At 40.4% G+C, this 26,758-nt stretch overlaps 2 protein-coding genes across 12 annotated transcripts; both read right to left on the bottom strand.

Annotated features, from left to right (window-relative positions):
- Positions 1-417: 417 nt before the first annotated feature.
- On the bottom strand, positions 418-15,746 carry LOC104922179 (sorting nexin-14). Of its 10 annotated transcripts, none has more exons than XM_027274552.1 (32): positions 15,704-15,746; positions 14,995-15,386; positions 14,699-14,866; positions 14,473-14,593; positions 14,021-14,094; positions 13,532-13,610; positions 13,402-13,445; positions 13,202-13,289; positions 13,036-13,120; positions 12,783-12,939; positions 12,520-12,595; positions 12,316-12,360; positions 12,118-12,198; positions 11,854-11,968; positions 11,325-11,480; positions 11,096-11,220; positions 10,364-10,422; positions 9,845-9,871; positions 8,827-8,973; positions 8,051-8,183; positions 6,416-6,602; positions 5,548-5,631; positions 5,224-5,324; positions 4,004-4,115; positions 3,765-3,805; positions 3,476-3,595; positions 2,638-2,761; positions 2,312-2,476; positions 2,095-2,190; positions 1,852-1,943; positions 1,632-1,688; positions 418-622 (listed from the first exon to the last, which is right to left on the bottom strand). In XM_027274552.1, the coding sequence occupies exons 3-32, from the start codon at positions 14,833-14,835 to the stop codon at positions 581-583; spliced, it is 2,970 nt and encodes a 989-aa protein (XP_027130353.1). In that variant the 5' UTR covers positions 14,836-14,866; positions 14,995-15,386; positions 15,704-15,746; the 3' UTR covers positions 418-580. The 10 variants fall into 10 exon arrangements, 9 of the variants coding, with proteins under 9 accessions (XP_027130353.1, XP_027130354.1, XP_019133013.1 ...); XM_027274553.1 differs by lacking the exon at positions 15,704-15,746 and having other exon boundaries at positions 14,995-15,152; positions 15,242-15,460; XM_019277468.2 differs by lacking the exon at positions 15,704-15,746 and having other exon boundaries at positions 418-619; positions 14,995-15,461.
- A 950-nt stretch (positions 15,747-16,696) lies between these two features.
- On the bottom strand, positions 16,697-25,204 carry LOC104922150 (heterogeneous nuclear ribonucleoprotein Q). 2 transcript variants are annotated; one of them, XM_010734898.3, is made up of 12 exons: positions 25,024-25,204; positions 22,911-23,070; positions 21,816-21,934; positions 21,436-21,543; positions 21,192-21,305; positions 20,790-20,966; positions 20,494-20,629; positions 19,833-20,038; positions 19,589-19,738; positions 19,366-19,487; positions 18,950-19,275; positions 16,697-18,303 (listed from the first exon to the last, which is right to left on the bottom strand). In XM_010734898.3, exons 2-12 carry the CDS (start codon positions 23,056-23,058, stop codon positions 18,275-18,277), a joined length of 1,635 nt encoding a protein of 544 aa, XP_010733200.3. In that variant the 5' UTR covers positions 23,059-23,070; positions 25,024-25,204; the 3' UTR covers positions 16,697-18,274. The 2 variants fall into 2 exon arrangements, with proteins under 2 accessions (XP_010733200.3, XP_019133017.1); XM_019277472.2 differs by lacking the exon at positions 22,911-23,070 and having other exon boundaries at positions 25,024-25,203.
- Between the last annotated feature and the right edge of the window lie 1,554 nt (positions 25,205-26,758).

Raw genomic sequence — 26,758 nt, 5'->3', positions numbered from 1 at the left:
CAGGTGTAAAGGAATCCTGTAGGAATAATGCAGGACAATTATATTTAAAACAGTTATAATAAGATTCCACCCCTCAAGTTGCCTGAAGTGATGTTGTCATGTCCCACTGACAGGACATAAAACACACATAAAAGCAACAATGATTAAACAATGACAATGATTAGTGATGATAAGATAAACTAATCAAATCAACTGAGAATCAGAACCAGCAGTAGCCCACCACCACCACCAGTAGTAGTAAAGAATTGGAGACCACCACCGCAGTGCTTCTTTCTTCCTACCTCATGTGCATTTATCGTTAAAAATAGTTACACAAGGACCATTGTTATATTATTTATTTAATTTATTATACAACTTATTTACAAAGGTGATGACATACAGTTCAGCAGGAGAATCCTTGTGTATCCCTTTTCTTACATACAGTTCAGCAGGAGAATCCTTGTGTATCCCTTTTCTTGCTGTGGCAGGTATTCAGATGAGATGCTGTACATGTGTGACTACATGCGATGTACATGTTAGTTTATGGGCTTAGTTTAATGCCTCATAAGCATGTCAGCTCATGTTCATTAAATTCTTCATTTTACATCCATGGAGCCATCATTGAGGTCTCCTTCTGCCCCTGCTGAGGAAACACAAACAGAGTAAGCACAAATTTAGAGGATCTTAGTTGTCAAGTAGGTGTATAGTAGACAGTGTATCACTTATAGCTACAGGTAATATGTTACGAATTTCATTTTCTGTAACTGCTTATCATGGATGGCTGAAGCCAATTTAAAGACACCAATTACGCTTTTAAGTCTTTGGAGTGTGAGAGAGGAAGCTGAAGTACCCGAAGAGAATCAAAAGCATGCAAAATAATGTATAAAACACAAGGCGTTTCAAAACACAAATACTCAACTGTCTGTAACGTAAGTTTATGGTTTCTTCCTGTTTTTCAGTTGCTGTAAGAAAATCTGAATTTTTCTCACAATTTCCGAGATTGTATCACTACAGCCAATTTTGGCTCCGGCAGCTTAGCTGGATATAACTGTGTCAAAACAACAGATGATTTCTCCATTTCCAAATCCTCTGCAGGTTAATAACAGCCACATTTTACAACGTATCATGGAAGTGAAAGGAACTACAGAGATAAAACCAATTATAACTTTAAAGAATTTATTACTTTTTTTATTTTTCAAGTCAGGACTGTGTAATTTTAATTCAGTATCTGCTGATGATCTCACAAACAGTCTTACAACACAGTTTTTATACACTTGGAAAAGTCCCAGGAGAGGGTGTGTGTTACATATTCAGTTCAATTTATTATTTGTCAGATATAATCATAAAAGAACAATTACTGTGACATGTATGTATGGATAATCTCTTACAGGGATCTCTTATCTCTTACATGTACGTCTTGTAACTCTCTTATTCTGCTCAGTCTTTGACCATCAGGTGAGACTGCCTTACAGATTGCTCTTTACCCTAAAGTCAGCTTTCCCATTTTATCACACACAGTACAAAGTACAAAGAAGATAATGGCGTGACATGAGTGTTACATGACTGAGGTGTCATGTATATACATAATGAATGGATGGATGGATATTGAGGAACGATATTTCTTTTGAAAACCAAGGCGAGAAACTGTTTACCTTGTTTAGCTCAGGAAAAAGTTCTTGAATGGCAATGTCCAACAGCACATACGTCAACTGAGGAAGACAGAAAGCAAGGAGAAGATTAAAAACGATCTTTCATTACCTGTCACATAATCTCTTTTCTCTTGATGAGAGGTTTTTCCAGCAGTGAAATACAAATGAAAATGAGGATTGTGTTCCATATGCTGTGTGTGTGACTGTCTTCATGTTCGTGTACCTGTTTGTTGAGAATAGGCTGTTGCAGTCCATCGAAGAGGAGACGTACTCCTTCATACTTGGCCTCGTCTCCAATGCATTTCCCCAGAAAATCTGAAGATAAATAGCTTATGAACTTCCCAGCTGAGACATTAAATCAACCACTTGTTTTCACAACTGTAGATTCGTCTTGTGGAATATGAAAATGTTGGCTGAAGTGGCCTTACAAACCACAAAACACTAATTTCTAGAGCTGAATGAATACCTGGAATGTAGGACATCATCTCCTCAAAGGTCTTCTTTGCCCTCTTCTGCTTGTCTTGAGGCGAGCGAGGCAGACTGCTCTCACAGAAAACTGTGTCTAGAAGGGCAAAGATTACGTACATTAGCATGTTTAAAGTTATTTTCATACCAAGAATCAGATGGGGTAGATCAACGCCGCTTTGTCGAACTCGCTTGTCTCTGAACTAACTGCTGTGTACCTCTAAGCAGAGTGATGAGCGAGACTAGCCGGTGTTCCTGGACCACCTGGTTGAGTTTGTACTGGAGGTAGTAATCTGTGTAGGCTTCCAGTGTGTTCTTGAACAGGATCCGGCCAGTCATCAGCAGGTGATGCAGCCAGTCGGGAATGTGGAAGATGACTCGACCTGACAACCACGAAGAAGGAGGGGAAAGAACTAACTACCATGTATGTTCATTTAATTACTTTTACTTGTATTAGTGTAAAACAATTTGTAACTTTGTTTTTACACAACTTCAGTGATTGCTGTGATCAACGTGTCATTGAAATTAACAAGATCTTACTCACCCACATACATTAAGTAATCGTACACTCCTTCAACAGTGATCATTTCCATGAAGTAATTCTGATTGTGTCTCTTCTCGGTCATCTCTGATCGGTTGGCATTGTTTTTGAAGAGGTCATTGAAGAGCTAGGAGAGGGAAGGATTTACATCTTTGTTTGAGACTGAAGCACTTTTAAGACAATAACGATGCTACTGTTCTCTTAAAAACAACCTTTTCTGCTCTGGGCGACTGACAAAATATTGCAACAAAAGTCTTAAACAGCACGACAAGGTGTGTGTTTATTTTGAAGCGATGACATATTTGTTCAAGTTCTGCAGTGAAGGGAAATTCATATTATTACATTGTGTTTAAATAGGTCAAGGCTTGTGAAACCTTCATGATCTCACTATAACTCAGCCTCTGGCAAGTTGGCCAACAAAAAGGGAGTATGAATGAACTCACATAGTTATTGAGATAGAAGAAGAAGTACTCTCATGGTTATCTAGTTAAACCTCCCTTTATTTCAAGGCAGCTGCACCAATGAAATATTTCAAAAGTGGCATTATCATGACAACACACACAAACAAAACAACAGTATAAACTGTTCCTATAATGAAGTCTTGGTGGATGCAAACCGTGACTTTGTGCTGAGATTGATCTTTCCACACTTGTAGAGCTCCATTGGATTGTGGGTTTTAACCACCAAACAATAAATGGCAACCCTCCAATGTAAACAACTATTCAACTGCTGTATATCTGAGCTTCAGCGGGGACTTTAATTGTACTCAAAGGATAACATTTCTGGAGCTTAGGAGACAAGAAAGGGAGAGAGAACGAGTATAAAAAAAGACTTCCCAAACCTTTTTATCATTTTCCGAGGTGGGGCTTAGGATGGTGAGCTCAGGGCGACTGGGTTTGGGTTTGGGAGATTCACAGGAGTTAAAGAAGGACTGGATGAAAGGCTCCAGGTGCTGCCCTTTCTGAAAGAGAAAGCACAGGATACAATGACTATCATTTCTCTTACAGATGTATTTGTCATTTAAACATGTTTAATGGACTGCCCAACACATGAGTGACAAGAGACAGTTTAAATCTGGAGTGATTTCATTGTATTGTAGAAACCGCACCACATAGGAGTGTATTCCTTACCTCTTTTATGAGTTTGCTGGGAACTGACTTAATGATTTTCCCTGTGAAACATAAACATGTTATCTCAAAAAACACGTGATGTATGGCTCTGTCACATTTTTGCCTCTGTCTGAAACACAAACATCTTTTCACCGCAACACACAAGGTCAGGCTGACCAAACAGTTTCACGGTGTGTTTGACATGTTCTGCTGTTCAAACATAATCCATCACACTGGTCTTTGGCTCGCTCATACTGTACCCAGGTTCACGTCAGGTAACATCTTGTCCAGGAACTGAGACTCCATACTGTGAGGTGACAAGAAGTCAGCGAGGAGCTGACTGTTGCTCAGCTCCGGGTGCTGCAGAAGTTTCTGCAAAGAAAGCATGTTTGTTTAAAGTTCTGTAGTGGAAACTTGAATCAGTGCTGTGGCTTTTAAATATATTTGACTAAAACTGAGTAAATGCAGGTACAGTACATTATTCAGGTTGCTGTGTGGACAATCACATATATTTTACTCATTTTGTACAGACAGAACAGACTGTGGTTTTGTATGTTTTATAGCTACAGAGTTTATGTTGTTGCATACTATTTTCCACAAAATACTATATGTTCATGATGCAACTTCAAGCAGGGGCCATTTAAAAATCTTTCCTTGGTGGAGTGCTTAAGGATATTCCGGTTGGCACACATCTGGGATTTGTGAATGAACGGCTGAAAACTCCACAAACTCATGCATGATGTTTCATGAAATAAATCTCAGAAGCTATTTTGTCTGTAAATGTTTGGCAGCCAAGTATCAAATCTCAACACACAGTGCTTGAATGGATAACAAAAACAAAGTGGACCCTAATCACAACTGCAGAGTCTGAACTGTGTTTTGAAAAGCTGCAGCTGCCGCGTGGACAGACAAATGAGACAGACAGAGATCATTTATTCTCCTTTTACAACGGTGATTGAACCCGCTGATGGTCCTGACGTACAGCATCCTCTGTTCTTCACAATTTAATAACGATCACTTTTATTTTCTGAAACTAGAGGTGCTGTATTCCTGGGACAAATGGATAAGGAATTCAGACCTATTCCCTGTTCGATCTTTATGTCTGGTCACTTGAGTGATGCCTGTTGAGCTGCCAGATGCATTGAGTAGAAAGATTTGTTTGGAGAACTGTGTGTTTGTGTGTGTGTGGGCTCTGAGCATGAGAGAAAGAAATTAAGGCACTTATTTCAAACAAGTAATAACAAAATGTCCCTCTCTGACTCTTGGGTCAGGGTACTGCTTTCTACTTGAGGGATTTAAGAGTACATTAGCGGCTGGTTTGCAGTCATCCTAGTCTATTTATACATGCAGAGGACGTGAGATTTATTCCACACTTTAATTGACCAGTGTGCAGAGTCCAGCCGTGTATTTAAATAATGTTCACATGGCTCATCTCGAGACCCATCAATCTATATTTAGTACATATTTTACAGACATCTACCTGAAGGTACTCCTGGAACTCCTCCCGCTTCGATGTAAGGAACTCGTAATTTTTGGGACCGATGATTCTCTTAGAAGGCAACTGTGCATCTGGAAATGAGCCTACAGAGGGTGTAAGATTTTACAGAAAGGAATGTTTGAAAAAAAAAAAAAAAAGATGTACGTTGTGTCATTTCCAAAGTCCCTAAATAATGGGGTTAAAAATTACTTAACCTAACCTAACGTAACTTTCGTGGGTAATTCCTTCCTTACAGCAGTGAATGAAAAAATAATAGTACACGGGTCACGTAATGCAAACTAGAGCAGCAATATACAGAAACCTTACCGTGAAACTCTGTGAGCTTTGATTCAAGAACATAGAACTCCAGATATCTTCTGTAAACAGACCAGTGCTCTGTCTCATGTCCCACTGCAGGCACAAACACAAACAGGGAAAACATACAGTAAGGTTAGTAAGTTAGATCTACTCTCAGTTAGCATCGCTGCCATCCAAGGAAACATCAAGAGGCAACGAGAAAGTACAGAAAGTGAGAGGCAGCTGTTGAGTTGAGTGAGAGCAAAATGTTCCATATTTGTGTTAATGTGATTTTAGATTTTTTGCAGCTTTTTCTGCAGCTGTCACTCTTATTTTGATTTTTTGTCAATTTGAGCAAATGCCTCAATTTGGGGAAACAAGAGCAGGGTGGGTCATGACTTCGTTATGCTGTCATCTAGTATTGTTCATTGACCACTTCCTGGAGTCTACGTGTCATAGAGTGGCTGCTCCTGACCAGGAAACCAGTGAAACTGTGAATACTGTGAAATCACAGCTCAGTCATTTTTACACACATTAATGAAATATAACAAGTGAATATTCAGAAGTGCTGCTAGGTCTGTTACCTTCAGACAGAACCAGGCTTGCTGTTCCTGCTGTTTCTAGTTTGTATTAAGTTGTGAGTGGTAGTTTCATTCACAGTACAGATATCGAGAAACTATTGAACAAAACTATTTCTGCAACAATACAGCCTTGATAAGGCAGATTAACTCAGTTTATGAGGGTTAAATATACATTTTTAATGTCAGAGAGAATACTTGAACAAAAACCTACAGTAATATCACACATAACTGGTCAAATATTTTATATCATACAGAAACAGATGCCATTACTCAGATGGCAGTAAGTGTGACAGAATCACGGGCCTGTTAAGTCTCACCGGCCTTCCGGTCGTTGCGCTCTACGTCGATACAGAACACAGGAATCCTCTCCCTTTTCACATCGTCATCATAGAAGTCAATGTACGGGATGGTGATGTTCCAGGCTGAGAGGTTTCTAGGGGTGCTTGGGGTGGAGGCTGCCTCCATGGGGGAGTCATCCTCCAGCACCATCATGGCTTCCTCCACCTTGAATGGAAGGAAGTGAGAGAGGTTAAGGTCAAGGAAAGAGAAAATCAGAAGAAATAGGTCATGGTCAAAACTGCTGCCATTGAAGTGCAAAACACTGTGAGCTCTTCTTAAGATTCTTGGATATCTTTTGTGCTTTGAGTTCAATTTCAAGTTTATTTCTCACTCAAGTGTGTTCATCTGTCTCACCTATATTTTGCATACAGTATCCAACAATCAAATTCTTCTCTGTGGTCGTCCCCAAATGGTGGAATGACCTACCAACGGCTACTAGAACAGCAACATCCCTTTCGACCTTTAAAAAACTTGTAAAAACCTTTCTGTTTCGAGAATGCTTCCCTGCCTAACAAAACTAACAAAACTAACAACTACTCTGTGCTCCTTTACACCTTTCTCAGCTTATGTCCTCCTCTGTAAGTCGCTTTGGATAAAAGCGTCTGCTAAATGCAATGTAATATAATGTAATATAATATAATACATTTACAATGAAGTAATCAATCTAGAGAAAAGAAGGTTGGCTGGGACTCACAAATAAAGGAATGCACACATTGCATTATCTACTTACACTAAGTACATGAAGAGCAATTATATTTCCAAGCTACTGTTTTACTGCACCAGCTATGGAGACAGCTCATTATCTGTACTGATATTGTACATGTACTGTACATATTTTCCCATAACCTTATGTGTAAAAAGAGCACACTCAGTTAGTAAAATAGAGTACAGAAACTGTAACAACGGTACACAACAGTTGCAGTTCCCTTAATCAAAGCAGAAGTTTAATTATTTTTAAGAGTCACCTGCTCCTTTACCCTCACACAGTCCTCTGTCAAACTTGTAATGTACAGACAAACATCGCTTTCCCTTTGATGTCATTCTGCAGCCGGTCAAAAATGCATTTTAATCACGGACTGAACATAATTGCTAAAGCTTCAATGGAGCACCGGACAAGATGATACGTTGTATTTGGTTATGACTAAACAGTGTGCAGAAAATATTTTGGTAAACTAGGCAACAAGGGTTTACAAAACTCTAGGAAGCCCCGAGAAGAGCCCTGTTTCAAACTTCTGCTTTGCTGCATGATGTTTCAGGCAGATTTAATGGACAGCGTGGCTTTCCTTTCTTTACTCACCAATGCCCCCAAGTGGTTATCTACAGTGATAGACTAGAGGAGTGCTTTAGTTTGAATTTAACTTTTTGTAGTGGCCTAATTTGTTAAGAAAAATCCAAAAAAGGACAAAAAAATTTGGAATTACATTTTCTTATTTTGAAGTATTACATTAAAGCACATGCAGTGCGAATCATCTGTAAGTTGGGAAATAAACACAGGACTGTTTGATTTGTGTTTCAATCTAGACTCTACTGGAAACTATCCGCCTGTTAGTGTCATAACAAACACTTTAAATCACCTAAAAATGAAGGTTTGGAATATTTTAAATCAACCACACCATATCGTCTTCTCCCTCTACCAGCCCATAAGATGGCAGCATGGCTCCCTCCATGGTTGTGCTCTTGAACACTCCTTTGATCTTACTGCCAATGCGGCTGATCCCAAAGGACTCGCCCCTCTTTGACGTGTTCCTGCAGGCGAAAACAGATCGGTTTTAAGACAATGCGTGATGAAGGAGATGCGCATGGCTTCAGCAAAGCGCATACAGCTTGAGAGAAGTGACAGGGAGGGAAATGTAAGCAAGGGGCAGGGCACATAGCGATCAGTATCATGACTGTACAGTGGGGAGTATAAACTAAGGTAGTCACAGCCAGAGTCACAGCCATCTCACAATGAAATGCCTTGATTCTTGTTTAAAAGCCAAAAGCAAACAGAGCACACAGCAGTGAGCAGTGATTTCATGAACAGAAGGAGATCACAAATTGCAAAAAATGTTCTGTATGATCAGTTACCAACCAGTCAACTAGAACAGGCACACAACATCACAGGTGCTCTGTGCCTTGAATTTGACTAAGTGACATAAAAATCACCCGGTGATATACCCCATCATCACTGAACATTGAAAAGTCACTGCATCGTCAAAAACAACAGACGAGGTTTCAGCCTAAACAACACAAGTTGAAGTTGAAGGACACATGACAAATAAAAAACAGGATCCCATGCATCGGTCCCACCATGCAGGCGTCTGGTTGGGACTGGGGTGACGTACGAGGAAGGTGGACAGCATGACATCACACTGAGCGACCTGTGACACACGGATGGACCCTGACTTACTTGGGTGATGAGTGGCGGTGGGATAGCGAGCCGTATGGGAAAGTTGTGAACGTGGACTGGGCATGGAGGGAGTTAAAAGATGCAGGTGAAGAGCTGCCAGAGGCGGTGAACAGTGAGGATGGGGACTCAGGGCTCCAGTCCCAGGAACTATAAGCAGAACAGGGTCACGTCCCCACGGGCAAGAGGAGGGAGAGGACCGTGGATCATACCAGGGCAGGCAGTATGGTGGTTACAGAATCAGAGTGGACATACAGTCACAGACACAGCATGGTGGTGGCATTACATAGATGGAGTAAAGGGTGGACAGACGGGCAGAGTGGAAGGGGAGTTACTGAACTGCAGACATGGAGGGGGGCTCCTAGTTGGTGAGTGTTAACGAGATGGGGTGCCAGTAAGAGCCATTATCGTCTATCTCCTCTGAGAAGCATAATTCATGCTGCTTTGAAAACTGCTTTGATTGATTTCTTAACCAGAAACTGCAACATAAAAGCAACCAACATCTTTCCTGAAGTTAAATTCTGTAATTTGGGGAGCGAGCAAACCTTGTTTGAATAATTTAATGAGGAAAATCACAAATCAAATCAAAAAATAAAATCTAAACCTTCCAAAACAAAGAATTTGTATTGCGTGTGTTCAGCAGCATGATTCATGATTAGCTTGATTAACATATGATTAACATATTAATGATGAGTCATGCTAAGATTAACTCGATTAGCTGATTAAGGCCGGTTTTCTCAATCTTCTCTCATTTGCATTTACAGCACAGGCGCCAAATAAAACAGATGTGAAATTAGATTAACGATAAAATGATATATCATTATCAAATTATGAACTAGTACTCATGCCCTGATTGCACTGGGCCCAGAGCACAGTGAATTTGTAAGAAAAAAAAAGGGGGGGGGGCATGTTCCTCTGTAGACCAGTCAGGACAGAATGACGTGTAATTTGTATCTTGCGTGCAGCAGCACTGCTCAGCCAGCCACTGGTTTGATCAGCACACTGATGTCTTGATACTCACCGAATGTCATCCAAACTGAGGCTATTTCTGGAACAATATGCACAAGGAGTTAGTGGCAGGGCCCCGTGGCCACATACACACCATACCCCGTGATAGAAACATGACAGTTGATCCCTGGGCTCAGGTCACTTCTAATTTAAGTTTCATTAAACTGCAAAGTAAATAACTTCTTTTAATTTTTTTTATTGCTCATTTACAGCTTTATTTCAGGCTTTTTGATGCAGCTGACACAGCCTATATTCTGCCTTCATACTGCAGTGGCTATTGGGATACAGGGAGTTGTGACCAGTGAAATCCAAACAGATTAAAGGAACTTGGGTTGCATGTGCATGCATTCAGAGCAATCAATTATCTGCCTAAAAAACAAACTACCAATGAGACATTCTCTGATTTTCTGTGGCTAGATTATCTTCTTGCCAAATACTACTAATACTAATGAATCAGTATACTAGTAAACATTATGTGTTAAACATTTATTTTGTTAAACACAAACACAAATATTAGTTAAGTGAAACCTACCTGCTCATCCTGGAATTCCTTGCAGGGGATTCGGCCCCTCGAAGAAGCTGACGGAAGTACTGAAAAATGTTATGGAAAGAGCAAATAAATAAATAAATGTAAATTTCAGGTCAGTCAAACACAGCATATGCAGCTCTGCATCTCTGTGCCAGTATATGAACAACTAAAGGATGTACTGAGTGACCTTTTTATGTTTTAATAATAATCATGGCTAAACTGTTTATTTTGGAGCAGGAACAGGAGTGGCAACAAAATATCAAATTATATAATTATTCCTCAGACACACTATTCATGCAGGGCAGTGGCCTGCTGTGGACAATGGCTGAGCACTGGTCCACCCAGCTGTATTCAATGAAACAGCCTCTGAGGGGTGAAATTCGGCTTGGCAGCTTGGCATAGCGCCAGTGTCGGCTCATTGGCCAGTTGCGCGTCTGGTATTGATGACACGGCTGATAGTGGTTGGTGGCTGAGAGATCGGAAGAGGATAGCGCAAGTGAGTCAATAAATTCCAACCCGACTCTAATTCCAGCATTTGGCAGATATAGCTTTGTTACTGTTCTGATGCAAACAAATGTGTCATGTTTTAAAAGGACTGTACTTAGAAATCAGGTCATGACGGACAGATGCAGTACAGATAGGTGATTCATAAATTGGGCTGAACGTCAGGTATGTATGTATGTCAAGCTGGGTGACAGTGAGTTGAGTGATTTATTTCTTGGTGGAGACGCTAACCTCATCACTATGACAAAACATGGGGGTGAAAACATTCTCCAGGAGGGACAGGACGTGCTCATAGGCTTCAAACAAACACCTCATGGTCTGCAGTTTCACTACCTCTGGATATGGGCCTTCTGCAACTGGGAAGTAAAACAAGAACCACATACATGTCAATAGCGTACATACTTATTGAGGTGAGTGCAGTAGGTAATTATATGATTCTAGAAAGATCCCTGTCACATACTGTTGCGTATTTCTTCCACTATAAATGGGTCGAAGCGGATCTTGTCAACGCTCTCGTCCAAACAGTAGGTCTCGTAGATCTTCTTCACCTCCTCATGGAGCATCATTTTCTCTGAGTCAGACAGCTCTGGGCACAGTATCCTGTCGTTGAATTCCTCTGAGAAGATAAATGAGTCAGACATCTCAGTCTCACTGTCTCAGGACCTTTAAGAATGCATCGCTGTGGTATCCATGGGTGTCAAGACAATGGACACCCTTTAGTGAGCTTTGCTGATGATTTCGGACTGACTGTGTGTGGCTGAGGGGTGAGAGAATGGCTAGAGTCGGGTTGTCTTTATTGAATTGTTCTGCTTGGATACTAAAAATTATGAGTAATCACTCAAAAAAGCAAAATCAGACTACTTACTTTACCTGAGTTGTAGAACAAATTTTTAGGAGCATTTCACATAAAAAAATTCCGGATTTTGTGCAAATAAAGTAGCCAAAGTATCTTTTGATGACTGGTTTGGGATGGTTCGGGACACGCTTACCGACTGCAAGGCAAAACTGGAGCACATGGACAGCCCCTTCTTGCTTCAGGAAGTTCATGAAACGAAAGAGGAGGTCTTGCTGTTCTCTGATTTCCTTCAACTCCAGCTTTAGTACCTGATGAGCGACAGAGAGCATGTAGAGAATAGAAATCAGTGCTCTTTAAACAGTTCAAAGACGTTATTTACACTTCTTGTTTAGTTTGGTGAGACCTGATATAGCAGCCTAAAACACACAGTGGCTTGTTGTGGCGGTAGCACACTTACAGAGGGCTTTTTGTTGCGTGTATCAGAGTACTTTTGCAGGAAAGGAACCAGCGTTGAGGTGGGCTCTGTGGCTCGTTCAGGCTAGAGCAACAGAAGCAGATGGAAAGCATCTTTATCCTATTCACCCATGAATAACATACACTCTGCAGCAATATGTTAAAACACAGATGATCCGTTAACGGTTCAACACGCACTTACAGGGGAGTTGTCGATGAATATCAAAAGCAAATGATTTACTGTGTCCTAAAATAGGAAGGGGAAAAAAAGCAGTCAGTAAAACACACGTAAGTACTTGTTCTGAAAAATACATATATTTGCCTTCCATTTGCATAATTGACATGCAGAAGGCTCCAGGTGCAGTTCTGGATAGAGAAAATTGGCCCTTAACGTGTCTACACTCACAGGATCAGCCAAGTAGTCCATTGAAGGAAGGAAGACAGAGCCAGCCAAGACTTCCCTTATCAGGAGAGTAAGAGATCTGAGAGGAACGAAGAGATAAGGCAGCAGGAAATAAGAAAATGAGAGAGTAAAGAGTGATCCTTATCTACTTCTGTATATTACCAATGCTGTCAGACTTTCTCCTTGGGCAACACTGATGCTGTGATGTGTTTTGACAAATATATGGAGGCACTGCAGCTCCTTCAAATGAAACACAACTGGGTTACCTGCAGTCTGTAGCTTTGGGTGGCAGGATATAAGGGAAGAGCATTTCAGTCAACTTCCTGAGGTAGAGGAGCTCATCTCTGCGACTGCGAAGGGCTACGTGGAGATCAGGTCCATATTCTTCCAGGGCAGCTTGTTGAAGAAACTCTGTGTTCTTTACTACAGAGGAGAGCAAGCGAGGAGAGTGGTTTGTTGCTTTTTTTATGGTGCACACAAAGAAAAGACTGAAAAGTGGGTTATACATGTGAGCGATACCTTTTTGTCTTGCTTTGCTGATTATTTCAATGTGCTTCATGGAAACTTTAAGAAGCTTTTGTGTAATGAGGGATGCCACGTCCACCTGAGAGAGAAAGAAAGAATTTTAAAACAACTCAGATCAGCATCCAAAGATTTTAATGCCACTCCAGTCTTTATTTGTCACCTTCTGTGTGCGGCGGACCAACACAGCTGCAAAGAAGCGCAAAGTCACTCTGAGCTCGTCCACGAACGCCTCATCATCCGTGATGTCTCTGAAAAGAAACACAGTACAGTTACAGCTGTCACTACATATAACATATCACACCACTTCATTTTATATTATGACATTATGACATGCGAAAGGAGGATGGAAAAATGTCTTACCTATACCAAGGATACACAAAGTTTTCCAAAACGAGCTCCAGAATCTTGAAAAAAATAAAACAGAATAGGATTATGAGATCATTTGATTTATGTATTGAATAAAAATATGTTTAACCCATGCATGTATTACCTCTGAAAGAGACGCATCCACCTTGGAGGGAACTTTCAGGTCGAGCCATGGTTGATAATTTTCCAGTAACAAAGTTGGTCTATCATTAAATAAATAAAAGGCCAACACAAAACAAATAAATCACACAGTTATAGAGTCAAGGGGAAGAGTCCTTTCTGACCACTAGAGAGCAGTGTATCCATACCTTGGTGATAAACAACAGCGTTATTGAGCACATGAACTCAAATACAATAAATTAATCTATAATGTCTTCAGTTAAACCAGATGGCTTTTTTTCCAGTTTAACTTACTGTTTGCTTCACAAATAATCTTTGTTTGATTAGCATGGTAACATACACAGTCACAGGGAACATCCCTTTTGCGTCTGTGGACATAAAGAGTTTACCTTGTCAGTATAACTATATAACTACTGTTTAAACATGATGATAAGGTTACAATACAACCATTTCCTCAACTACCACTGCACCAAAACATAACCAGGAATCTCACCTGTGCCTTTTGCATTTGATTTTTCCACAAACAGCACAGCTGTGGCCCAGTGGAAACAGCTCCTGTTGGTACGACTGCAACATAAAGTTAACATCTTTTACATGGGATCCTTCTCATCATTCACTGCAGCTGCAAGAGTGCCTTAATCATGGGAAATATTGTGTCCAGTTAATTGATATCTAATTTGTGTTTATCTATTGTGTTTATGTCTATTTATATATTATCTATTTTGCTCAATTCTATTCTATTTTTGTCTATTTCTGTTTTTATTTTTTGCTCTGTGTGTAAAAGGTGCTGTTTAAATAAATAAACATTGACTGGTAATTTCTGACACTGAATATCGGTTTAATATTGCAATATTTTAGAATATTTTCTTCAGAAATCACTATAAACAAGTTCAGATTTTTAACCGTGTCAGTTGTATTCAGTATTTTTTTTTCTTTCTGACCTACCTTAGTCCTTGGTTTTATGGAGACGAAGATGTTGGGAAGCAGAGACTCTGGTCCCAAAGAGCAGTAGAAAGTGACGACTCCAGCCAAGAAGGACCAGAACACCATAATAATGTGGATATATCTGTCAAAACAGAAGAAGATGCTGTTATTAACACATAAATGGATTAGATGAGGGTGTCAGGGATGCCATACATGAAGTAGCACTGATGGAGTAACTATAGGCTACCTGTTTAAAAGCACAGTGGACATAAGCAGGACCAGCAGCAGAAAGCAGAAGACTGGATACTGCCGGCCCAGCTCTCTGAACCGGTCCAGCTTCATCCTGCGTCTTATTTTCTGCAGACAAGCCCCGATGCAACCCATCTTCGTCCCTTTGGGAGGCTATTGCATATTACTGTAAAAAAATAAAATAATAATAAACAAGACCACCATGGAGCGACTGTCTATAAGAATAAATAAGGGCGTACAGCAGCTATACACCTAAAAGCGTTAACTCAAAATCTGCTTCTTTGTTTTACATACCAAGCAAGTTGCATTTATTTTTATCTATCCACTCCAGCATGTTATGGGCCATTTTTCACTGTAGTCCTGCAGCGACACCATCATGAATTTGCAGAATAAATACGCAGACTTGACTTGTTTGTAGGATCAGCGTAGTAGAGGCGAGGTGCCGCACACAGCTGTAAAACCACAGCAGGATTAGAGGTAATTACGCAGCGACATCTGCGCACAGATTATCCCTTTTAAAAAAATAAATAAACTCTGGTACTGTTTTAATGGCTGCTGCGCTCTTTGCTGTCATTTCAGTCCATTGAAGGGGGGGCTGACGCCTGGTTGTCAGCGCCGGAGACGCGTGATGTCACCTCCGCTGTGCTCACAGTAAGCGGCGGTAGCCTCTTGTAACACGCTGGTTACTGTAGTTTACAGGAAAAACAAAAAAACAAAACAAGCAGCTAATGTATGAGCACACGCCCTTAAATAAATAATAAAATACAACGAGGTGTCTCTGTTTTTGAGGGGGTCGACGCCGCGGTGGGTGTGGCGTCGCTCCGCCATGTCGAGTTATTATTTTTTTTTTAATAAGGAAAAATAACGGTAATAAATACATTAGCGTTAATGTTACTTTGTGTTTCATAACATACCACGATACTTTAGTCAATAAAGCTACACACGTTAACTGAAAACACAGTTGAAAATACATTTTTTTGGCAGGTTAGCGAACAACGATTACCGCCAATTAATTAGTTCCGCTGTAGTAGCCACATCAGTGCTGTTGCTATGGTAACCCGCAGATTATTTTTTTTAAACCTGTGACTAATAACTGTCGAGCGGGGCCGTGTGATTGAGGTCAACGGCCAGCTAACGGTTTACCTTTATTTTCGACTAAATGTGGCCTCTAGTTTCCCATATATTTACAGTTTAAAGGCAAAAAACGCTTTATTACAATCAGTTAAGGTTTAAATGTGACTTTAGACCTGTTGTAATAAAGAGAAACACACAAAAATAGCTGCTCATTAGTAGTCTACAGGGTACCAAGTGAAAGAAACCAAATGGATGTATTAATACATACAACAAAGCGAAAACTGTATTATTTTGGTCTATGCTTCCTCATTTTAAATCAAAAAAGGGGCCAAATTGACCTGAATTTGTTTTGTTAGTTCATTTAAATACTTTTCACTGCCATCTTAATACATACAAGGCCAAAACTGTATTATTTTGGTCTATGCTTCCTCATTTTAAATCAATAAAGGGGCCAAATTGACCTGAATTTGTCTTGTTCGTTCCTTTAAATACTTTTCACTGCCATCTTTCTGAAGTTTCATAAGAGAAAATTATGTTCATAACAATTAAGTTCATAACAATGCACAATTTAGTTTTGTTTCAGGGTCTGCTTGTTGTTACTTATGTATTACTTATACCTGCTTTTACCTCTTTGACCGGAAATTTATGAATGTAACAAGAAAATACATACTGGTCTGACTGTGTCATTTTCAATAAACATTTCTTCCACTTGCGCTTGTTCCTCAATGTGCATCCTTTTTAAGCAATGAGACAAGCATACGTGTCTTCACATCAGATGAAGTTTCACAATCACATCTCGGAAAAAATGAATGAAAAAAAAAAAAAAAAAAGTACTTTCAAAGACAGACTTGTTGCCAAACTGAATCAAACACCAGCCAGTTTGCATCTCATGAAGATTTTTATCCAAAGAGTAAGACACAGATAGAAATCAAAAACTTTATTACAAAAATAAGTTACACTCACCTCCATTTTACAGTATAAAACAATTTATTTGCAGGAATGCAAAAAACGTTGTTGGCCACCAACAATAGTTTAAAACTGCTAACATCTTTTTTTCAAAAGGTGGTTGTTATGATTTTATTGAGGGAGTTAACTGTATAGAAAACTGGGATTGACGAGCAGTTTCCTTTTTGCTATACCCGGAAATAGAAATCATTCACTGCAGTATCCCTTCTACCACTATGCGACTATGATCCCTCACCAAGTCATGGCAGCTAACGTTAGGCACACATGCTCACTGGCTGGGCATTATGGCAATTCAGTCATCCATCGAGATTAACTCGAAAGATCTTCGTACTACATAGTTGCTGTCTTTGGGAGCTGGGAAGGGATCATTCAAGATTAACATGATTTTATATGATGAAAGATTTGATTAGGTTGTTTTACATTATTCTGACGTTTGAAAATGTACTGTATCAATATAAAAAACAAACCCACTGGAATAATACAGTGGCACAAAAGGGACACTGCAGGGCTTTATTTTTGTTTCTTTTTTTTCCTCTTTTTTTCGTTTTTTTTTTTAAATCAAAGGCAGTTGGATGCCTGTGATGTTGATGCCTTTACAAAAGTAACATTTCATCCGAAAAACTATACAACCAGTAACTACATACTCTGAAGAAGCAAGGCGGCTAATTCAGTTCAAAATAGGATAAAAGCAGGGCTTGTTCAGACTCATCATATGAGATTGTTTTGCATGCCCAGTTTGACTGTTTGCAGTGTCAGAGCTGCAGCTGAAATGACTATATTACATTAAGTACATCGTTTTTGCGCTGCAGCTCTTGTGCATATTTTGTATGAAAACAAGCCCTGCTTTCATCAATATAGTTTCCCTATTTACAGTACAGGCCGGGTAGTTTAGTCCTCTGTACTGAGGTAGTCAACCAACCCTTTAAAGACAAGTTCTGAAAAGAACCACTTTCCTGGAATGCCTGACTTATCCATGCCAGGTGGGTACACCCTAAAAACCTGCAAATGTTCTGTCAAACATCCAGATCAAACGATTAAGATTAACATGGATATTCCGACGATAAAAATTGCGATTAGCACAAAAATATACAATAGCATCAAGCTCCTTTGAGCCACTTCAAACCTAAGAACTTAAAAAGTGCAATTTCTTCAATAATTATTAAAAAAAAAAAAAAAAATGGCATGTTCAGGGACAGGGAAGGGGTAGATTGTAAGGGCAATACATAGAGCCCTGTATATCAGGGCTGGGTAGAAGGGCTCAGGGGCGAGGGGAGAAAAAAAAAAAAAAAAAAAAAAAAGAGGCTGTGGCGAGTATTCAGAATCCTCCGGTCATCTTTTTAAGGTGGCAGTTTCAGAAATAAATGAAAATAAAGTTAAAAAACATGGGGGAGGGGGGAGATGCTTCTTCTGTAAGGCTGGAATTTCATTGGACCTTTTTGTCGTGCTCTTTTTTGTTGTTGTTGTTGTTTTCTTTAACATCCATTGCAGCTTACGGTGTAACCCCACACATCAAGTCAGTATCCACTGTGACAGGTCAGGATCGCCCTCGGCCCCGTTTCCCTGCTGGACCCAATGAGAGGAAAGATAAAATTAGTACAGAATTTGAAGGGGTGGGGGGTGGGGAGCACAGACACCGACGCGATACACATATTTCCCATCAATTAGCATACCAACAGATTAATTAAACTCCCCTAAAATTTAGAGTGAGGACTGTTTTGCCACTAGGGTGGGAGCCAGCTGGCCTCTTTGAAAATATAGCATGTTGTAGATGACCTTTGTCTGCTGGCAAACAAGCTGACCGCTCTGAAAGATGACACCTGTCAGGGGTTATTTATGAGGCCAATAAGCAGGTGTAACTTTGCGCAGCCTTATAATTATTACCAACATCATTTCAAGACAATCAAAATGCTCAGCTTTCCATTTTCCAAACTGCAGCTGCTTTCGCCTTGCTTTTATCTTATTACACCTCTTCCAGTCAAGTCATTCCTCTGAGCCGTGCTGCTTTGATAACTGGCCCACACAACATGGTGCTCGTTCGTTTTTTCCTGTGATATTCTAGACCTCTTAAAAAAACCACGAGCCACGTAGCACAAGTTCTTTTTCACTAGAGAGCAGTGATGATCTGGAACTGAAAAAAAAGAAGCTTTATTAGTCACCACAGTGTGGCTGATTTGATCTGCACCCAGCATCACACCAAGTTTTAATTCACCTCTGCTTGTTCCAGGGCCTCCTCGCTGGGAGAAGCTCAATCGGCCCCTCGGTGTGATGGCACCGCGGCCCCTGGTCTGACTGGCACCGCCACGGACTCCTCCCCTCCCTCCTCGTCCTCTTCCAGAGCCTTGGAAGTCGTCATAGCCGTAGTACGGATCATCATAGCCGCCCCGGTAGTTGTGGTAGTCGTATCCATAGTAATCGTAATAGTCTTCATAGCCATAATAGTCGGGAGGGTAAGAATAACCTCCTCGTCCACCGCGGCCTCGGCCTCTTGTGGGTGGTGGCATATGGGGAGGCCCGTAATAATAGTATTCATCATACCTGGAAGATGATACACAGATTCATATAAACATGGCGTCCTGCTTCAAATCTAAAAAAGGTCACAGGTTTGAGTTGCATTCTTTTCCTTACATTTGTGTTTTAGCGGCTTGTCTCTGCGCTTTGCGCTCTTTCCTCTTCTGGTCAGGGGGCTTGGCGAAGACTATTTCAATGTGCTCTCCCTCGAGGTCTTTGCCGTTGAGATCAGCCAAAGCCTGTGAAATTGATCAAAATGATACAATTATGTTTTCACTGCAAATTACAAACAAGTTCTAACATCATAAATGTCTGTCCAAGTTTTTTTTTTTTTAAATACCTTCACGGCACCATCTCTTTCCTCAAAGTGGATGAAGGCATAGTCTTTCAATTTCTTCACCCGCTCCAGCTTGCCGAACTGACTGAACGCCTTTTCGAGGATCTCCTCCGTGACAGTGCTAGCTAAGTTCCTCACAAATAGCACCTTGACCTGGAAATGGAATCATAGTTCTGTTTTGTTTTTGCAGAAAGGGGGAACAAATACAACTGCAGGAGACCGTCACCAATGGAAACTTGTGCCTTACCTTGGCCATGACCTCTGGGTCTGGGTCCTCAATGGGATCAGCCCACTCCACGGTGACCACATTGCCCCACACCTTCACTTTGCCGCTCATCAGCCGGCGGCGGGCCTGAGCTGCCGTCTTGTGGTCTTCATACTCCAGGAAGCAAAAGCCCCGATTCTTTTTCTTGTCGTCTGGCTGGTGGTACAATATGACATCATTTAGACCCTCTGTAGAGATGGGAAACGTGGAGAGAGGTGGAGAAAAGATGGAGCACGGTTAACTGGAGTTATTCAACAGAAATCACGTCAATGTAATTGAAGGCTTGGGTAAAAAAAAAATGGTTTCATTTTAGTTTTAAGTAGCTATAAGGAGAATCGAGGACATTAATATGAATAAGTTTTTTCTCCTGTCACTCACAAGAGACACCTAACATTGAGTACAATAAATATTTAGTGTCCAGTCAGATCTTAGCGGTAAACCATCATAGTAACGTGAGTCACTTCGGCTTAGTAAGGGGGTCATCATTTGGACACAGACAGGAAATGCTTGTCAAAGCTTCACCCGGATTTTCTCATAAACAAATCCTGAACGCTGAACAGATCTTATCAAAATAAACCAACAGACAAAAAGTAAGCCACATTAAAATGGAGGAATGAAGAAGTGAAGGGTGGTGCAGACTCACCTGTGACTTTTGCAAATTCTTCAACAATCTGCTCTTTTGTTTTACTCTTGGGGATGGAGCCAACAAACAGTCTATTATTGGCCACAGAGATACACACTCCGATGTGTTTACCTGGTCGAATTTCATTGTTGTTGCACTGCAAAAGTATGGAGAACAGCGCAGATAAGACAAAAGAACAAAATGCAACAGAATCAACACGATGGAGTCTATGGCGACTTGTTAAGATTATCTTTCTCACTATTAACATACATGTTTCTATCTTAAGAATAGTGTATGCTACGTTAGCTTGGGCATACCAATTTGACAGCCTGCTGTGCAGCTTCTTTAGTGCAGAAAGTGACAAAGGCGTAGCCTCTGTTCAGGCCACTGAGAGGATCCATCATCAGGCGCAAGTCCCAGATGGGGCCAGCTTTCTCAAACAGCGGAACCAGCTCATCCTCAAAAAGGTCTCTGGGGATTTTGCCTACAAATATCTGCCAGGTTGAGAGAGAGAAGAGGAATATAGTGCATGAGAGCAACTCTTTGAATTTGACATGCATGACAGTATTTCGACAGAAAGTATCCAGTCTGCTCTTAGCGGTAAACTATCAGTGTAACCGTGGTTACTACAGAGGATTAAAAAAAAGTTTCATCATTTGGACACCTTGTTAAACCTAAATTCACTTAAAAACTGGTAGAACTTGAAACAGGTTTTGTACCTCTGTACCGATGGTTGGCTGTGCCCCTGAGTGGGCGGACTCTGGCGGGGGACCTCCATACTTCCTCTGGCCTGTTGTCACATCGAGTGTGTAGCCAGTTCTCTCCAGCAAAGCCTGATCACCAGAAAGAAGGACAGTGTTTAACAATCGTGAATCAAACAAATCTTAATCCTTTAAATATCTCTCAAGTAAACTTAATTATGAAGAAAATAACTCAGTTTTTGGACATGGGACTAGTTCTCACTTTGATTTTGGCTTCATCTGGTCCTTTATTGGTGTCTGACACTTTGGTCCCTTGTTTCTCTCTCTGTCTGTACGTCTTCATCACGCCACAAAGAAAGGCACTTTTGTTCTGAAAGGGAAAAAAAAAAAATGCTGAGTACTATCAAACGATAATTAAAGACATGCCATCATTAACTTCTGATTCTGGGTTCTACGAATAAAGAGCAAGCCGTGACAAGACAGCAACCATCATGTAGAAATGATCGATAATATCTAAAAGCTATTGTGCAACCACAATCCTATGACATAACGCCATTATACGTTACACTGCACAGGAGACAATCCTTTGCTTTGTATGGCCCAACGTATCTCAACAATATGTCAACAGTGCCGTGCGCATACCTGAACATGTGAGAGGTCACTGTCCTTAAATTGCAAAAGGACTTGCAAAGCACCTTCCTCGTTGAATTCTTTCAGAGCCTCGATCGCTCGATCATCTAAGTCACTGTGTGACACCAAACCTGGAGGAGGGAGGGAGACAACAGAGAGAGAGAAGATGAGCTACACACAAGAAAGAAAGTTTCAAGAAATTCATGTACAACTAAAATGAGCAAACAAGAATTTTCATGCAAGTCCTTCTGCATAACAAATAGTTTAAACTGTGTAACGGATAATGAGCACTACAAGTAGGAGTGAGGGGCAGGAGCAGCCTAATCTAATAGAACTGTGTTCGGTAGTCAGGCTGCACTTTACTCTGCTACCAGCACGTTTTTTTGCAGAACTAATCACAACAGATGTGACAGTGCAACTCGATATGCCAGTGCCCCTCTATAGTGTGGCTGGGAGTTTCTAATGAGCCGGTCTACATTCTCCTTTATAGAGGGGCCATCACCTGTCCCAGGCAGCCACACACCAGACAGCTGCTGCCATTGTTTCTGCCTCACTCCCATCTGGCTGAAAGGGCCAGACGAGTACTTTTCTAGATCTGACCGACCAAACAAGTCCTAAAATGACCCCCCAAAAAACTTCCGTCACTCAACTCACCCCGTACAAGCTTGTGAAGAACTGACAAATGCAACAGCTACTTGAGCTGTAACTAACATCATACTTACTACAAACTACATCCCATCCCTCTGCATTAAAATCTATGGTTATGCAGAGAAACTTCATAGGAATGAATGGGGAGACTGGACAGGCTCACGAAGACACACCCAGGAAGAGGACTATGCATTCGCCCTGACACCAGTGATCATACAACCATGTTGGGAATGCAAATGCTGCAATCATTTACACATTTTCACACGGGTAATGTGTAATTATTATTATTTTTTTGTAGCACTGCAGTACCCATTTTGGTAGGAAACCACAAAAAGTTGCTTCAGGATCCCAATTCCCACATTCAAAAAGGTGATAAAATGACAATACATGCAAGAAATTGATAAACATACAAAAAAAAATTGCATATTTGAATATGCAAGTGTATTCATTGTGCCTTACCTGCTATGTAAATTTCATCTAGTTTTTCAGCAACTTTCTGTGGTAAACCAGCTTCTAATAAAGTCTGGAAGTGCTCAGAATGGGTAACTGCAGCAGAGGTGTCCATTGGTTCTTCTGGACCATTTCCATTAATATGTTCTGTGGCCATGTCTCCAGAAATCTGTGTAAATGCAATGAGCCAAATTAATCCTGGGTCAAGGGCAAGACTTGGGATTTTGTTCAGAAGAGTGCAAAGTCTCAGACTTGGCAAAAAAATATATTTTTTTTTAAAAACATACAAAAAAATGCAAAAAAAATAAATGGTTTATGAGTTTGAATACAGGGTGACTTTTATATCATTAAAAACACAAATCATCAACAAACAGGGGGATGCTGCTGTGTTCACAAACAAAGTTAACGTGGTTATGTGGCGCTTCAGTTTGGAGACTTTTCACTGTTCTGAGTCAACGCTTTGCAGCTCTCAGCTTGCATGGAGGTAAAAGCCAAAAACAAAAAAAACCTGCATATAGGCAGTCGACAGATGTTTCAACATTGCACCCAAAGACAAAAATCAAATGAAATGGCATGTCTTGTTTAAAAAAAACACACACACAAAAAACAGCTTGCGTCCATGTGGCAGTATTTTTTAATTTTACATTCTGGTTTGTCCTGGGTTTTAGTAGTTTGTGCAAATGGAGTTTCACTTGCTAACTTGCCTGTATCACAGCCCTCTCTCTCTGCTGCAGAAGCCTGGTCTGCTTTGGTCTCTAAATTACATGTTAGCTTACCTTCTCACTGCTGACTTCAGCACAGGCTAGATAGCTGATACACGTGTTCCATCAGAGAGAGAGAGGGAGAGTGAGTGAGAGCCCCGGGTTTCCGGTGGCTGACCAAGTATGCACCCTTTAGCCTTTTAGTTTCTTGACACTTTGACAGCACATATTGTGACACTCAAGGTAAATACTGCCCCGAATATATATAATCAGGCTGAGTGAGGGCCAACCCCAATCAATGCTGCACATGAGGGAAGAAAAAAAAAAAAAGGCATGAACTTGTGGGAAAAAGCAGCAATGTTTTTAGACTCAGCTCACGTCAGCCTAAATATATATATATATATAAATAAATTAAAAAAGGCAACCTTTTATCTCGTAGTGTCTGCTAATCAATCTCATATTGGTAAGCACGTGCTTTCTCTGTGGTTAAAAACATTTCTCCAACTATAAAAAAACACCACTACACTTTTAAAATACACAAAAAAACCTTTTAGTATGTTTTATATATATTATTTTTTTGTTTAACGGACGTTAACGTTACATTTTTTTAGCGGGGAGGGACTGACTCGCGCACACGTTGAGGTTAGCTCAGGCTAGTTAGCTCTGGTGCTAACTAGCCTGAGCTAACCTTCATTGAGGGACAATAACATGACGCCGCCAGCGTGCTTTTCTTTTTTTCCTCTCTTTCCTCCCCTTATGAATGCATCTGTTGTTTTATATTGTAGTTGGAGGGAGGGCGGGGGAGCGTGTCAGTTGCCACAATAGTAACGCCGGGGTCGAACAATCTTTGCCGAGATTAACTGGCTTTTTCCTCTCTCTCTCTCCGCTTTAGCCTTTTTTAGCACCGCTGTTAGCAACACGATGACAATGAGCATGTCAATCTGTCAAAATAGGCTAGCCCCTCTCTCTCCCTCTCTCTCTGTCTGTTTGTATGTCTCTCTCTTGGGCTAGCATGCTAACTCAGACTGGATTTCAAAGTGAGGGCCATTGTTACAACGTCATGTGTCGGCAACCACCAAAAGTATTTTTTGTTTAATTTTAATTAGACCCAGCGAGGCCTTGAGAGCTAAGAGGTTTCTTTAGCCTGCTGGATGCGTGGTTTGTCAACGTGCCGCCATGTAGGAAGAGTCCATTTTCAAAAAGCCGGTCTGGAGAACTCGTTCACCAACCTCCACCACTAACACCACCAGCAGTTTCCACATTGTTTGAAACAGCACCCCAACGAGATTTAAAGAAAAAAAGACTCCTCTCTCTTTCGCTCTTTCTCTCTCTCTTTTTTTTTTTTTTTTTTTTTTTTTGTTGTTTTAAAGCAATCAATTAAGCAACAATCACGTGACCAAAAACAGTAGCATTCGCCCTACCTGCCGCTGGATCACCAACGTGTATGGTGTTGATTATTTTAGGAAGATAAATGTGATATTTAAAAGACAGAAAAAGTGTAAAACTCCCGGCACTGATCCGGCTTCAGTCATTCACTCTTGATGATGTAAAATGGCTGCCACGTTCACGCCTCGAGTTTTGTCTCGTCGATGGGGTTTCTTGGACAGTCCTGCACGGGCTTGCCTTGTATGCATTTTACAGAAGAGCAGCAGGTCATCCACGGCATCCATCATAATTACTAACGAGGAGTAATTTCACGACAACGGGCGACGTTTGTTAAACACATAACACGAGACAGCAGGAATCTGAGTTAGAAAAACAAAAAGTAGGCACCCAAAAAAAAAAAAAATCAAAAATTAACTTAAATAAAACAGTAGATATTGAAATAAAACAAGAAAACACAACAATGAGATCAATTAACGTGTTTTTAATAATTTACTACCAAAAATAACAATATAAAATGTTTTGTATTCTCGGATAAAATCACATCAAATGCCAGTCCACATATATTTAAATCTAAAATCCCGTATGTGTGACCTAAACAGACATAACATTGTACTTTGTATATCCCATTTATTGAGCCTTGAACTGGAAGTAGTGAGGTAGATTCCACTTTCCACCACACCGTGTCACTCTTCTCATAGGTTTAAACACTCCTGCACGAACAAAAGAATAATGTCAAGAGTGTGAGTATGTGTGTGTGTGGAAAACAGTGTGGAATCGTACAAATAATAATAAATGTTCAACAACCAAACTTATTTGTACAACGGATGTGAGAAGAAGTAAAAGTTCTGATGTCATTTCTAATTGCATAATTTAATTATACAATGCAAAATTGTTACAAATTTTGTAAAGGATTGTCATCGTGATATGAAATTAAAGTTATATTTGCCTCCACGCATGCATTATAAACTCAAACTCATAGAAACACATGTTTGTTTGTAAATAATATTTTTTTCAGTATCTTACTATGGGTTGACAGTGAGTGTCAATTGCAAAGTTGTAATTAAAATAACAGGTCAAATTCAACTTCCATCCATCCATCCATCCATTTCCTTTCCTGTTTTTAGGGGGTATGGTTTAGAATGATGTTTTCCGCTCGTTCCTCTCCTCAGCAACACATTCCAGCTCCTCCTGAGATGTTCCCAGGCCACATGAGCTATATAGTCCCCTCTAGCGGGTTCTGGGTCTCCCACCTTCATAGGAAGAAATCCAACTTGTAGGTATCTTTTTAAAAACTTTGCAGTGACAATACAATGCAGGTTCTGAATGTTGGGTTGGATTATCTGCTATAGTCATCACAAACAGGGTGATTCATGAGCTTAATGTCTGGCTCATGGCTAAAATAATAACATTTTAGCAGGTGACTGTTTCCAGCAACCCCCACAGGTATAAAGTGTTAACAGCTGGACGATGGTGGCTGGAAGATTTAGATGAAGAACTTATGCAGCTGTTGAGGAACAGAGCTGCAGAATGATTTCCTGTCCCATTTTCTGCTACTGCTTCATATATAATTCAAGGTGTGCTGAAGTTTTACGAAGAAATGCAACAAGCACAAACATTTTGAATGAAACACAATATAAGACAAAAAGGCAAATAATGTTATCTATTTTGAATTTACAACAGTAAATGTAACAGTAACCACAATAAGTTTATTTCTCATGCCTCTGAAGGTTCATCAGAGGTCAAACCATTCACATAGCTCTGACAGACGTT

This window comes from Larimichthys crocea, chromosome XXIV (genome assembly GCF_000972845.2).
Source record: "Larimichthys crocea isolate SSNF chromosome XXIV, L_crocea_2.0, whole genome shotgun sequence".
NCBI lineage: Eukaryota > Metazoa > Chordata > Actinopteri > Sciaenidae > Larimichthys > Larimichthys crocea.
The sequence above is the reverse complement of the archived record's forward strand: the minus strand, read 5'-3'. Positions and strand labels throughout refer to the sequence as shown.